General features: G+C 41.6%; 1 protein-coding gene across 3 annotated transcripts in view; it reads right to left on the bottom strand.

Annotated features, from left to right (window-relative positions):
* The window catches only part of PPP2R5E (protein phosphatase 2 regulatory subunit B'epsilon), a 151,003-nt gene that overhangs the window by 53,686 nt on the left and 82,901 nt on the right, over positions 1-14,416 (bottom strand). For all 3 annotated transcript variants that reach the window (XM_086709587.1, XM_086709589.1, XM_086709588.1), the window contains exon 3: positions 13,751-13,947. In XM_086709587.1, coding sequence (XP_086565713.1) covers positions 13,751-13,947 — 197 coding nt within the window. The remainder of the gene's footprint in view (positions 1-13,750; positions 13,948-14,416) is intronic.

Here is a 14,416-nt window from a genome sequence, read left to right as displayed (position 1 = left end):
TGAGTTGAGTCTCATCCGTGTACATTTATATAAAGTTCAAAATCATACAAAACTAATTAACAGTATTAACGCCAGGGCAGTGTCAGGAGAGAGGATTCAAACCCAGAAAGTCTGTGCCTTTGTGACAGTGCCACATCCAGGCGTACTTAAAATGGGAGTTCTGTATGAGACGGTGGCACTGAGTGACAGAGTAGTGGGCTTGTGGGCAGACTGGCTGGGCCACGTCCTTACCACCCTCCCCCTAAGACCTCTCCTTTAGCTGGTGCCTTTAGGTCTTTCCTTTGAGCTTATCTGATTCTCCAAAGAAGAAACATCCCTCTCCTGATTACAGGCATAAGGGATCTGAGCGCTGAGTGGTAAGAGGGTTGAGGATCTTCCCATTCATCGTGCTCCGCTACTTTCAGAAAGGCGCCTGCTGTTGTCAGCAGTGCCTGATGTCCACGAGCCCAGCTTCCCTCCAGTGTAGGCTCTCCAGAGAGAAAACCTCCAGTCTCTTCGCTGCCTGGTTTAGGGGGAGTGAGGTGGGATCAGGAGTTCTGACTACTGCTTACACAGACTTTCCACCAAGGCTCCTCTTCTGGCCTCTGTACACCTTTACTTTTAGAAAGGCATCTTTCTGAAGCTTCCCGCAGTTAATGTGGTGTGAGTGGGCTACTTCCAGACTCTCCCTGCTGCTGCTTACAGCTCCGCTTTTTCTCATCTGCCAACGCAGTGACCACCAGTTCATGTGCTTTGCTAGTTCCCAAGATGCGGACTCTGAGATCTCCTCTCCATTTTGCTTTGTTTTTGTGGGTTTTATTTCTTTTCAGTAATCTGTCTGATCTCGGGGGGTAAAAGTAAATAAATACATGCATGCGTTCAAGTCTCCCCATTTAACTCAAAAGTTAGCAATTATTTCCTATTAAATTACTTCTTCCATTCTCCAGTAGCTTCTACTAATTCAAGTAATTTAATTTCCTTATGCAAACATGTCAATCCCTTTTAGTGGGAAAGAATCCAGCAGAACCACCAGAAAACCAAATGGCCGTTGTGCCAACCTGATAAAAGCGATACTCCCACTACAGTTCTCTTTCTCAGAATTAACACCAACCATGTTAACAGGTCTGAGTGTGAAGCAAAATAGAAAGTAAAGCACATTCTGGATCTTGAGACTGTGAATACAGAAGTTAAACGAATGTCTCAAAGTCATCACTTCACCCAACAAACAACACAAATCCTTACAAAAAAAAAAAAAAAAAAAAAGTCAGCATTAGAACTCAAGGTAGAGCAAAGCTGAATTTATGGCATGATGCTCTTCTCTCAATACTCAGTTCTCTGTCCCTTCTTCTATGACTTCTGTTTCCAAGGCACTAGGATGTCCTTAATTCTGTTTTTTCCAGCTATATACAGAGCAGTTCTGACATCTCCCTCGATCTCAAATTCAATCTGGTCAAAACCAATCTCATCCTCACTGACCTCCACTTCCCTCTAGAAGAGAGTTCTCTTCTCACCTTCCTCATTCTGTCTAAGCCTTTAGAATTTCCTTTAACTCTTCCTCTCCTGTATCTATCTGCTTTACGCAGCTTATCAACAGGTCATTTGATTTATGCCTTCACAATATCTCTTTGGTGCTAATGGTGATATTATACTTAATAGTGGAAATCTGGAAATAGTTTTGATGTCCCAAAATAGTTAAGCAGACAATCATATATCCCCATAATGGAACATTATGGCAGCCATTAGAATGATGCTTTTAAATTTAGTTAATTACGTGAAAGCATGTTTATATCCCAATGCTGAAGAAAAAAAATTTAGTTCAAATTATACATATAGTAACATAAGTAATTGTATAACAAGATTAGTATGAAATAATTTATTTTTTTTTCCCTTAGGGGGAAAAATGTTTAATACAGAAAAACAGGAAAGGAAGACAAGGAGATTTTCCAGAGTGATGGCCGTGTTCTAGATCTGGAGTTACGGCTGTATGAGTACAGAGAATTATTAAATTCATTGAAGATTCACTGCCTAAGATCTGTTCTTAAAATCTGTGTTGATGTTAAGTATATCTGGATTTTTTTTTAATTTAAGGGAAAGCCTCATTTAAAAACCAGGCTAGGAGGAAACTGGCTAAAATGTGAACACTGATTGCATTTAAATAATGAAACTATAGATAATCTTTTCTCTTTGGTTTCAAGTTTTCTTTGATGAGCACAGGAGAAAATACAGGAGGATGGGGAGTTCTTTATATATTCTCTCCACTTCCTCTTTCTTTGTCACCATCTGACTACGGTAGGACAACAGCTCTCTGCCATCAGCCATCCTGGGTTAAATCTGCCAGCCTTACACCCCCTGAAAGGAGCTGGCAGAAGGGTACAGACTTTCTAGGTGGGGGCTGGAGAAAGGAAACTAGTATCATGTACATTTCACCTCCCATTCAAAAACCTTATTAGCAGCTCTCCGCTTGCAGTCTCTCAGATTAAGTCTAACCTCCTTTACTTGGCTTGCCAAGACCTCCGTAATCTAGACCTATCCCCGCCTCTCCCCCTATTACTCACAAATTCCAACCATGAAACCCTCCACTCCCATCAGGCTTCTATTTCGAGACTAAACTCTGCTCAAAATAAGAGGCAGCTTCTTACCTGCTGAAGTGGTGACGGTAATGTTAAATTAATTCTCTCTAGTCTGTTAGCCCCGCACAAAATCATCACAGGGAAATGGTATTTCACACACAGAGACAACTACATTACACTGTCTCCAAAACTGGAAATGTAGCAGTGGATCCAAAAGTGAAGACTGTTGATATTAAATCTTAGAATCCAAAAATAGAGGTGTAAACACTGCAACAGTCCTAGCGCAGAGCAGGCCCTCGTACTGGCTGGCGCTTGCAGTCGAGTGCGCACGCCCCACACAGAGGCCAGCCATGCAACAGCAGGGTTCTACCACGTGTTCCTGTGCATGGACTTTGGGTCCTCAATCCTAGAAAAGTACTAAAACTGCTAAATTAAGTGGTTTCTGTAAAATCCAAAGTGCACAAGTTAATAAAACAGTAACAACATGGGGCTTTTTTGAGGACACGTATATTCTAACATCTGCTTTGAACACTCGGTTCAAAATCAGCTAATGCTAAAAGAAAAATTAAACTCTGAATTTTAAAAACACACAAAGCACTTGAGGCTTCTGAGGTATGTTTCCGGCTATTGAGTATGTGTTCTTACTTGAAATCACTAAAAATAAACAGGAAACTGCCCACGCTATCACTGTCCCTTATTCTGGTTTGTCTCTCGGTCTCTGTGACCCTTCATTAGTAAAACAAACCTTGAGCTAGCTGGTGAGCTATGAAAACAAAAACGCACCTGAACACATGATCACAGATTAACATCACTCTTTACCCACACAACTTCATAACGAACTGAGTAAGATCAGCCACCAAGGGAGGGCAAGGCAGACAACCGTCCCTCACCCGCCTCACGGGCCTCACGGAGGCATGCTGGCCTCATCTTGGAGGGGAGGCTGGAGTGTGGGTGTAAGTGCCTCAGAAAGAAAGCAAGAAAGGGCTCTCGGGACAGGAACTGCCCACCAACCCTGTTAGCTTCCGTTTTAAATGTGTATTTATAGATCATTGCCTTCTGATTATTTTACCCCTCAAATTACTCCTCCTACTTTCCAGAACAGGGCACAACAGGCTCCCCAGTTTGTACCTGATGGACAGCACAAATACACACTCAATTTTCTAGCACCTTCTCTATTGTCTAAACTCAACAAATACTTCTAGAGAAAAGGCCAAAAGTCCCCACAAAAGGAAGAGGGCTGCATTATTCCAGAGTGTTCTACCCTATTCTCATAAAGGCCTTACCTTCTTCAGGAAAGGAAATTCCACAGTATTTCAAAGCAGCCCATTTAGTAAGTACCTAACACTATCTGCCCAGCCCCCACTCCCTGTCTGATACCCACATCTCTGAAGAATGAAGAGACATTATATACTCCAACATGGCTTGCTTATCCATTTTATTAAAAGATAAACTTGCTTTCCAACTCACCAAATTGTTATAACCAGTCCTATTTTTATCCTGAAACATCCGAAACATCCTCTCCTCCACGTGTCACCCCTGCCTTCCTGGCAATGCTGCTCCTTGCCCAGGACCCGCAGCTGCCTGAGGCTCTGGTCTTTCTAGTTTTCCCTTCACTGCTCAGCAAATCCCTACGTCTCTCTATTCATTCCTGAAACTGCATTTTAACTCTAGAAGTCCCTTATCTTATCCTCATTTTCCAGAGGCAACTTCCTCCACAGAAGTCACTGGATAGCGTATTTCTTCTTGTTTTCACCTACAGATCAAGTTTGGCTTTTAATATTGGTCAGAAGCCAGCTACCTCCTGGAAATGACCTGCTTGTTGTTTTCTTGCCAAATTCTTGCCTCAGGCATTACCGTCTCAGAGAATTCCACATTGGGGACACTCATTTTCTCTGTTTTTTCCTGCTCATAATGCATCACTGGGGTATAACCAGCTTTCTCTTTAGAGAATCAGTTAATAAGTCCCTTCCTCTCTCACTTCTGTCCTCAGTAGAGAGACAGCTGAACTACATAAACTAACAGCAAGTGCTAGAATTATCCAAGACCTACTTATATAGAAACCACAGGCAACAATTTCCCAACCTTTTTATCACATATTTTCCTCGGTAGATTTTTCCAGAAGCATTCCTTACACCTCTAATCATATTTTCATTTTCAAGGTTAAATGAAAAGGTAAGAGAAAAGAGAAACCAAAACCTGAATGCACTTCTGTGACTTATCCTGCACAATTCTGCAGCCAGTTTCAGGGGAGGGGGAAAGAAAGAGAGAGGGGGCGTTCTCGTTCTCGTTACAGAGAAAGGATAGTATTGGATACATCAGCGCTAGACAAGTCACAGCTGTCAAACAATTTTAAGTATACTGAAAACTCTGAACAATCTGTAAAGCAGTCAAGCCAGAAGGATACAGCTTGTAAATGAAGCAAATAGCAATCATGAGTAGCTCAGTTGTTTCCTGAGTAAAAACCCACTCCTTTGTACATTTAAATTAAAACTAAACCCATTAAAATCCCTGTCAGATTCCTTAAGAGAGAATGTCTGCTGGAGAGAAATGGTAAATTATTAATATAGTAGAGACATGAATATGCAAGTGTATCAGGAAAAAATCTTATTCAGGTAAACTAAGGGCTGTATACATATGCATGTATATCTAATTCTAACCACACAGGCACATGCAGATTTACAGGGTCTTCAAAAAAAAAAAAAGACCTGGAGATGAAACTTCCCATGAAAAATTAAAATTTTAAGTCAACAGAGAAAAGATATGGAAAGCTACCTTACAGAGACTTATAAAAAAAAAAAAAAAAGCTTTCAGCCTCTCAAGATTCACTGTAGCTAGCTAGAAAAACTGATTAAACCATCTAAAGAAAAAGGGGAGTCTAACAGGGGTGGTAGAGGTGGTATCACGACTAATGACAGCGATAATGACATCATAACAACCTTATAACATCACACGCTTAAAAAGGTGAAGACTCGTCTAAGTGGCAGGACTCACCTAGCAAGGGCAACAAAAAGGAGACTGTACCCATGTAAGCGCTGATTGGGGACCATCATGGAGACGGAGGGATGTTCCCATCATCTAACTCCCTTGCTCCAAATTCAAGCTAAGCAAGTAACGCAAGGATGCCTTGACTGCTGGTAGAGCTTACCTGCTTCTAATGGTGGGACAGACAAAAGAGATATGGGGGGAGCACATGAACTCAGGAGATAGGATCATCTCAAGAACTGTACTTTGGGTGGAACAGAGGAGAGTTCTGAACTACACAGCCCTCCTCCTGAGCTCCTCTTCACCTCCCAATCATCGTTCACTCTCCCATACTGGAAGGGAGGGGGAGAGCAGAGAAAACAAGGTTGAGAAGCACTCTTAATTCAAGAATAACACAAAGGCGGGGTAGTGAAGTGGTGAGGGGAGAGAGCGGGAGAGGGAAGCTGTTTCTTAAGCAACAATGAACATTTAATCCTGAAGCCTGCTATTTGGTTTGGCCTTGTGAGGAGCAGCAAGATTCAGGGAAAGGCTATTCAAAACCCTTATTACCTATTTATTTAGAAGAGCTCAAGGAAAAGGACACAGTTCAGAGGCAGGAGTCCAATCTTTGGGGTTTAGTCCTCATTCCTATAGTAAAGGATGATTCCAGGAAAGCATTAGGCACAGCAGTTAAGAGTATGGTCTCTGGAGCCAAACAGCCTGGATTCAAATCCGCCCTGCCTGTTCCCCAGGTGAGTAGCTCTGGGAAAGTTCCACAGCCTCTCTCTACTTCCTTCACATCATCTATAAAATAATATACATAATATTACTATCGATCTCTCAGGGTTGTTGTGAAGACTAAATTAACTCATATACGGTAGGTGCTGCAGACAATTGTGCTGCTAACCATGGAATTTGTACAAGTGCTGGTGATCTTTTATGAGCACACACCTTTGCGAAGATGCTGTAAAGATTAAGTATACAACTACAACTGTAAATTGTGCAACTATCAGAACAACCTACCAAAACTGACACAAGATGAAACGGAAAATCTAGAGTCAGACATGTATTTAAGAAACTGAATGCACTACCAGAAAAAACCTGCTGAAAGAGAAAACTACGGGCCCAGATGGTTTCACTGGTGAAATCATTCTAACAACTTCATTTTTCATCTGCAGTTACTGCCATGAATGGGAAGACTCTGCTCCTTTCCAATCGTGTATTTTCCAAGAGAGCAGCATCTAGCAGAGCATTGCACGTGTGGTAAGATCAAGCTTAAACCCCTGTGGAGTCAGGTATGTCTTTGAATAGTCAGTCAAAAGCTATGGATCCTCTACCACGAAAACACACAAAACAGGGGTGCCTGGGTGGCTCAGTCAGTTGAGCGTCCAACTCTTGATTTCAGCTCAGGCCATGATCCTGGGGCTGTGGGATGGAGCCCTGTGTCCGAGTCTGCCATGCTGAACATGGAGCCTGCTTGGGATTCCCTTTCTCTTTCTCTCTCTGCCCCCTCCCCCTCTCATGCTCCAAAATTAAATAAATAAATACACGAACAAGCAAGCAAACACACAAACACAAAATACCCAAAATTCTGCAGTCAACATCAGAAGGTCCACTGACTATAAAAACAATCTACAGACACCCTAGTATGCTACATGAATATTATTAAGTGGGCATTAACTAAAGAAGCACAGTACAGTTGTTTAAGATTTACAGTAATTAAAGAAAGGACACAGTGCCTGCCAGTCTCTCTACCCTCTGATAAATTACAAATGGTAACAATATGCTCCTAACCTTGAGCGGCCAATTCTTCCGGATCTCATTCTAAAAATGTCTGTTGATAATCTTCATTATCGTAACCTTAAATTCTTTTCTGAGTAACAAGGAATCCTTCACTTTCCAATTTAATTCTCAGGTCCTGTTCCTATTCTCAAAATTTGCCAATAATTTCAGTTCCTAGATGCCCTTCCCAGACATCACTCAATTCTCTTCCATTATTTATATTTTCAGTAGCGTAGGCAGCCCATCTCCACCACCATCACCCCCACCCAGGCACCTCCACATGGGTCAGATCTTATCTCCTTCCAGTCTCAAGAGTCACCTCGAAGGCAAATCCTGGCCAGGATGTATGGTTACATTCCTTATCAGATGCCAGAAGATGAAAAATGGAAATTTCACATTTCCCCCTGGTACTTATCATTCCCAAGGCACTTTTAGATAGTTGTTCTTTTATGAAAAGAAACTCTGTCTGTCCTTCAGCCAATAAAGCATGTAGTGAAATTAACAAAGCATTCCTATAAGTCTGTGTAGGCAGACTCTGAGACCTTTAATTGCAACTTCATTATTTTCTACAGAACCGTATTTTTCTATTAAGAGGCAAACCAGAGCTGTGATCTCCCGTTAAATCAAAGGATATATAAAAGATACAACACACAGATAACCAAATGACAGGGTATAATTTGAGAATAGGAAAAACAAAGCTAATGGTGGCCAAGAAACAATAATTAGGACTCAAGGAAAGACTTCAAGAGAAAAGAAAAAAAAATGTTCTAAATATTTTATCTTAAAACTATATCACCTTTGGAAAAATCACATATTCTACAATGGGAGGTATACAGAAATTTAACCACAGATTAGGAGCAGGGCAGACTTTGAAACCAATAAAAGTAAAGACATAAAGACAAAATATGAAAATAAATAACGGCAAACAACCACAGCAACAAGGTATAATGTCTGCAAGAGAAGGCATAAGACTGTATTCTAACGAAGGCAGTATGCCCAAGATTCCATCAGTGTACGTGCAATCACCATCTACAGGCATCATCTCAACTTCCTTATACTTTGAGCGCTCCTCAACCCCCCAGCTCCCACCTGCACCACTGCTCGAAAGCACAGTGGTTCCCTGTACCACCGGCAATTCCATCATCGTTCTTTTTTTCTCCTGTTCTCCTCCCACACCGACAATTCCCAATCTCCGTCTTCACCTTTCCACATCTAGGTCTCCCATAACCTCCAAGTTAACACACCAAAAGTCCACTGCTCGGTTTCCACGCAAAACCCACTCGCCCTCCAGCTATACCTTTCTCAAACAGTGGCATAACAAACCACCTAATTCCCAAAGCTATCCTCACCACCCCTTCCTCTCTCTCACACTGCAAACATCCACACAAATGCCAAGTGGCTTCAATATTATGTGAGTCTCAAATGCCATCCTTTCTTCTCCTTCTCTACTTTCATACCTGTGTTTGCCTTAGGGCTTTCACAGCTTCTCTAAAACACCCCTTCCCTAATTGATTCCTCTCCGCCTTCAATTTTGGCGCCCTCCAATCTATCTGGCCCACTGCCAGCGCAATACAAATCTGACCATGTCACTCAACTGCTTAAAACTTTCCAATGTTTATCCACTGTCTGTGAGGTTCTTTCAAGAACGGGCCCACACCTGCAGCTTCAACTGCCACCATTCACCTCCTCGAACTCCCCAATAACGTGCGCGCGCGCGCACACACACACACACACACACACACACACACACACACAATGCTGTGACAACACTACTTGTGCTTCTCTGAATCTATCATGGGGTTGGGAAATCCCTTTGCATCATGTAATTCTCTTCTTCATTTCAACACTAGTTCAGCCACTTAGAAAACACGCATTCACCTTTTAACACCTACTGAGGCTTTACTTCCTTTGTAAAAAGCCTTCCTTAACCATCTCTACTTAACCTCAGACTACTCACCCTCTGTACTCCTTTCTTGCCTTGTATATACACCTCTATTAATACACGTATGACATTTTCTTATATTTGTTCATGAGTATCCCTTCTACCTGATTTTAAGTTTGCTGACAGGGCAGGACCCAGCCTTTTTTTATTATCAAAATGTAAAAGTGTGGTTCTAAGTCATTCAGTAAACTTTACCTGGAGTTGGCTAAAATAACATCTTCACCAATGAGATACCATCTCACATTCGAACTATACCCAAAAGTGACGTTTTTGAAAAGGAAGATGTGCACATATAAAGAGCATAAAATACAAAAAGCTCGAGTTTGGGTTAAAAAAAAAAAAAAACCAGCACAAGATTACTGGGAGAGCCAGAAATTCTAAGAAGTCTTTCAAATGGATGCATGGCAACAGAACCAAAGAGAAAAAACATTAGCATAATGTGGTAAAAATACTGACTCAAGGACAGAAGCCTGACACTTGAGATGATACAAAGCAGAATGAGCCAAAGCCTCAAGGAACTACAAGTCCTGATTCTCGTTTTTTCCATCAGATTTGCCCTCAGGTGAAATACATGAAAACAAACCACTTACCTAAGCTACTATTTTGGAAGCAGAACCCATTCTCAATTTCTTAGACTGTGTTGACTGAAAGAGCCAGTGGTTTTCAGAGCTGGAAGGTGGGAGCAATCGTCACCGATCCCCTCCATTTATACACAGGAGAAACCGGGGCTTGAGAGGAAATTAATTATTTGCCCGAGACCTCACCATCAATCAAGTGGACGGTGACCTCCACATTCTCGGTCTCGGGCTCTCTCCACCAGCCCACACAACTCTCCCGCAGGGAAGGTACACACTACATTGTTTTATCCTGTTTACACATCAAGAGCTGCTTTGCTTTCTTAATTCCAGCAGCCTGGAGGTGGTATCTAGACTTCATTTAAATGCTAAAAATGGCTTCCACAACTCACAGATTACTTTTATTGGTCACTCTTTCCTTCCCCTAACAGATTCAGGTTGGATCAAAGGCTTTTGGTAATAGTGCTAACACCAGAACCTGTCGCTGTAAGTCATCACTCATCCTCGTTTATAAAACCTGGCTATCACTTACTGATATTTCACTAAAAGCACCACCATTTCCTTCACTAATCCTAGTGAAAGTGGTTGCATTTTACAATAACAAGAAAGAATAGGTGGGGACAGTGACGTTTGTTCAACAGGCAGGATCATCTTGGAGTTACAGAATTCGAGAACCATCGAGGCAATGGAATACGACACATCCAGCTGACAACACCTCAAGTCCACAAAAGGAATGCTGGGTTCCACCAATGATTGTAAAATCAAGTATATAATAACAGAATCGTCCAAGCATAGCACTATTGAACTAATGCTTGCCATATGTTAGGGACTATTCCAAGAGCTTTGTACACAGATATTGCCAATCCTCACAAAGGCCAGAAAAAGGCAGGTGTGATACAGATGAGGAAGGTGGGCAGCGGCAGCACCAGAATTTCTATATAGAAGGGGCCTCCGAGGTGGCAAAATGGAAGGGAATAGAGGGCAACAAGTGGGGACTGGGTTCCAACCCTTCTTACGGAGTGGTTAAGCGGCCAGCTTGCTAGACTGTATTGCAAGATTGTATCTGAGGAGGTGAGGACTTTACGTGCAGAGCACTTTACTTAGGCAGAGTATTCATGGAGCAGCGGAGGTAGGACTATGGTCACCCTTCGCCTGATCCCATGTGCCTCTTAGCACCACACAAAAACTGAGGCCCCAGAGGAAGGGCTCCATCCAAGGTGATGAAACAAGTAAGTGCGGCCAGAGCTGGCACTTGAGCCCAGGTCTGTGTGGCTCCAAAGTCTCTTCTCTCTCAGACTCTCCCACACTAACTCCTTCTCTGTAAATGCCCCAGACTGCCTAAGAACCATGTAAAATTAATGGTTACAATTTCACAAATCATGAGATCTGAAAAATAAACTACGCCCCTGAGAACCCTAAACCACCATCTGGAAAGTTAATTTTCTAATGCCCTAGAACAGTACGCGTGCTACAGATTTAACATCTCCTAAGGTAGGCCTCCAGTATATTTTAAAATGCACATTCATACACAACTCACCTGACGGGAGACTTTTAAAAACAATTTTTGGAAGGGGGTTGGGGGAGGGTAGGGGAGAAGGGAAAATAGTCTCCGTTAAGAGACCAAAGCTCATTCAGAACCAAGCTGGTTTCACAGGAATAAAAGAATTTTTTGATTATGCCAAATACTGGGTTTAAAAACTAAATATAACCCAATGACATTCAATATCTTAATTTGAGATAATTTGAGAGCCTGAAACACTCACATTTAAGAGGGAATTCATTCACTCGTTCAACGAACTCCTGATAGACCTGCACTAGGAGGTATTCTGGAGGCCACAGAGATGTGCAGGACATAGTTCCTGCCTAGACGTGCTTATAGTCTAATTAGAAAAATCAAATAAAGGTGTGAAAAATTAAAGAGCAGCAAGTGAACAAATTCCAAAAGGATGAATTGCCAAGAGATGACGGAAAAGAAGGTATGGGACAACTCTGAGCTTTTCAGGAAACAGCAGTAGCACCTGACGCCAAGTCTTGAAAGGAAGGGGAGAATCAGAGATGGGACCCAAGAAACACATGAAGGTCCAGAAACAGGGGGAAAGAAAGGCTATTTAAAAAAAACAAACCAGTAAACATACAAAGGTTCTCACACAAAGGTAAACTGACGGGTATATAAGGATATTCATAGGATAGTGGTTAAATGAATTATGGTTCACCCACACAATGAAGTATTACACACCTGTAAGACTGAATGAGACAGCTTTATGTGCACTGATATACAGTCTATATTGCTAAGTGAAAAACGCAAGGTGCAGATAAGTGTGTATAGTATGCCACGACTTGTGTATTTATATCTATATGCTTATATGTGCTTACATATTAACGGACAATCCATGGAATGAGATATAGAAGGAAGTTATACACGGTGGATACCTCTGTTGGCTGAGGAGATGGGTAGGTTAAAACCAAGGGGTAGGTTAAAACCAATGGGTAGGTTAAAACCAAAACTTGCAGAAGGCAGATGGCCTAGAGAAAACCTTAGGTGTCAGGTTAAGAGGTTCAGATAGCATGCAAACTCGAGAGCAGGATTTCTCAACAACAGTACTGTTGGCATTTAGGGCCAGATAATTCTTTGTTAGGGGGCTGTCCTGTGCATCATGAGATGTTTAGCTGCAATTCGACCTCTCTCCAGTAGATGCTGGTAGCACGCCCCTCCCCACCCCTGGGTGTGACTGCCAAATCGTCTCTAGACATTGCCAAAGTGCCCTGGGAAGCAAAACCACCCCTAGTTGAGAACCACTGCTCAAGAGCTACAATGTTAATAGTTCACCTACGAAACATTCTACTAGTATATTCTCGTAAATTAAAAACAAATGCAACATAAACTCAAACACATATCTGAGGGATACACTGGACATTGTTTTGAAATGATCTTCAGACATCAGTCACAGTTTCTCAAGTTATGATCATTCACATCCCTTGCCAAATCTGAACTATTCATTTTTAACTACATCTACTTCATCACAGAGGTCTCTTTTCTGTATTTGTTGAATACAAATGATAAAAGTTGAACTGAAAAGCTAGACAGTTTTCAGCAGTACAGAGAGAATGGGCCAGATTCTCCAAGGGGCTTCCCAGTGGTTGCACTGACCCTTCTGGATTTCTGCAGCATAATTTCACCAATTAGTGGAAGAGCCCCACCTCCCCAAAAGAGCACATACTCTCTAGATCCAACATCTTCTGGGATGCCAAGGAAGGCAAGCTTCCCATAGAAATCCAACAGAAAACCATATTTTGGCTCAGCTTTAAAAAAAAAAAACAACGAATATAATTACTGACCCAAAAAGAACATAATTACTTCTATTATGCTAATAATGTTTCTTCTCTTAACTCCTAATGACCACACAAAGTGCAAGACACTGTTCAAAAATAATGAAAGACATCACCCCAGATTTCAAGATTATAATGGGAATGATTAGTTTATAAAGCCAGGAGAGGCTTTAACTAGATTCTACAAATCACAATTTTATTGAGGTTAAAGCCATTTCTAAATTACCACAGTGAACAGGGAGGGGAAAAAAAAAAATCAAGACATCCAACAGGCTTGAGTATTTTTCAAACACAGATCTAAAACTTGTGTTGATTCTCCTGTGTCTTTTCTTTTCCCAACGCCAGAAATCCAAGAACACCCTGGCAATCCTGGCTTCATACTCTGAAGTCGCTGGTTCCTCCAGTACTGTTGTAGGTGAAAAGTTGTGGATTTCATTCTCATGAAATCATACTCTTCAAATTCTAGTATTGTTCCGACTACTTTAGCTTAGCTCTCAGAAGGTTGGTTCTCATTTGTGGAGGTGACCTCCAGTGACCTGACTCTGCAATAATTACACCTGTACGTCGCTATGGAAGGTGCTTAAAAGTGTCCGCGGCGAAACAAAGAAACTCACCATTCTAACTACTTCAGGGTAAGTCTGCTCTGTCAAACAGCCTCTGCTTATTGTAATGTAGTCCACCAGTTCATTAAGAGTGGAGCGCTTGTATTCTTTCATTTTAAGATCAGATAGCGTGTCCATGAAGTCAAAAATGACACAGCACTGCTGAAGTTTCTTTAGGAACAGTTCAGGCTGCTCTGAGGACGGAACGTCTAAGAAAAAAAAAGGAAATGGTGTAAGTCTGTCATCAATTTCTAGGTAACAGGAATTCTCTGTGAAAGTTACTTCAAAGGCAAGCTCAAAAAAATAAGAATTCACATGACAACAGTGTTCTTTTTAACAATTACACACGGGCGGGAGGGGATACCATAGCCACTACTTAGGAGACCTTGTCTTTGAAAGCTACGTGGTACCAACACAATAGACAGCATTTGCTATTCCAAATATCTATTCCAACCAAAGATAGACCAAAATCCCAAGAGCCATTAGAAAGTTGAAGCAAATTTTAACCAAAAACATCCCATGTCAAAACCCCTGAGCCAAAAGCACTGAAAAAGGTCAAACTTCCCATTATAAGGTAAAGCCACAAGTTTTCACTTGGTTTAAATTAGTTTTACTAAAAAAATTTCAAAGCAGAAATGTCAGTAAATTCATTTTAATTTCACGCTGACATCCTTGGTA

Source organism: Puma concolor, chromosome B3 (assembly GCF_028749965.1).
Source record: "Puma concolor isolate L17-30 chromosome B3, mPumCon1.1.hap2, whole genome shotgun sequence".
NCBI lineage: Eukaryota > Metazoa > Chordata > Mammalia > Carnivora > Felidae > Puma > Puma concolor.
The sequence above is the reverse complement of the archived record's forward strand: the minus strand, read 5'-3'. Positions and strand labels throughout refer to the sequence as shown.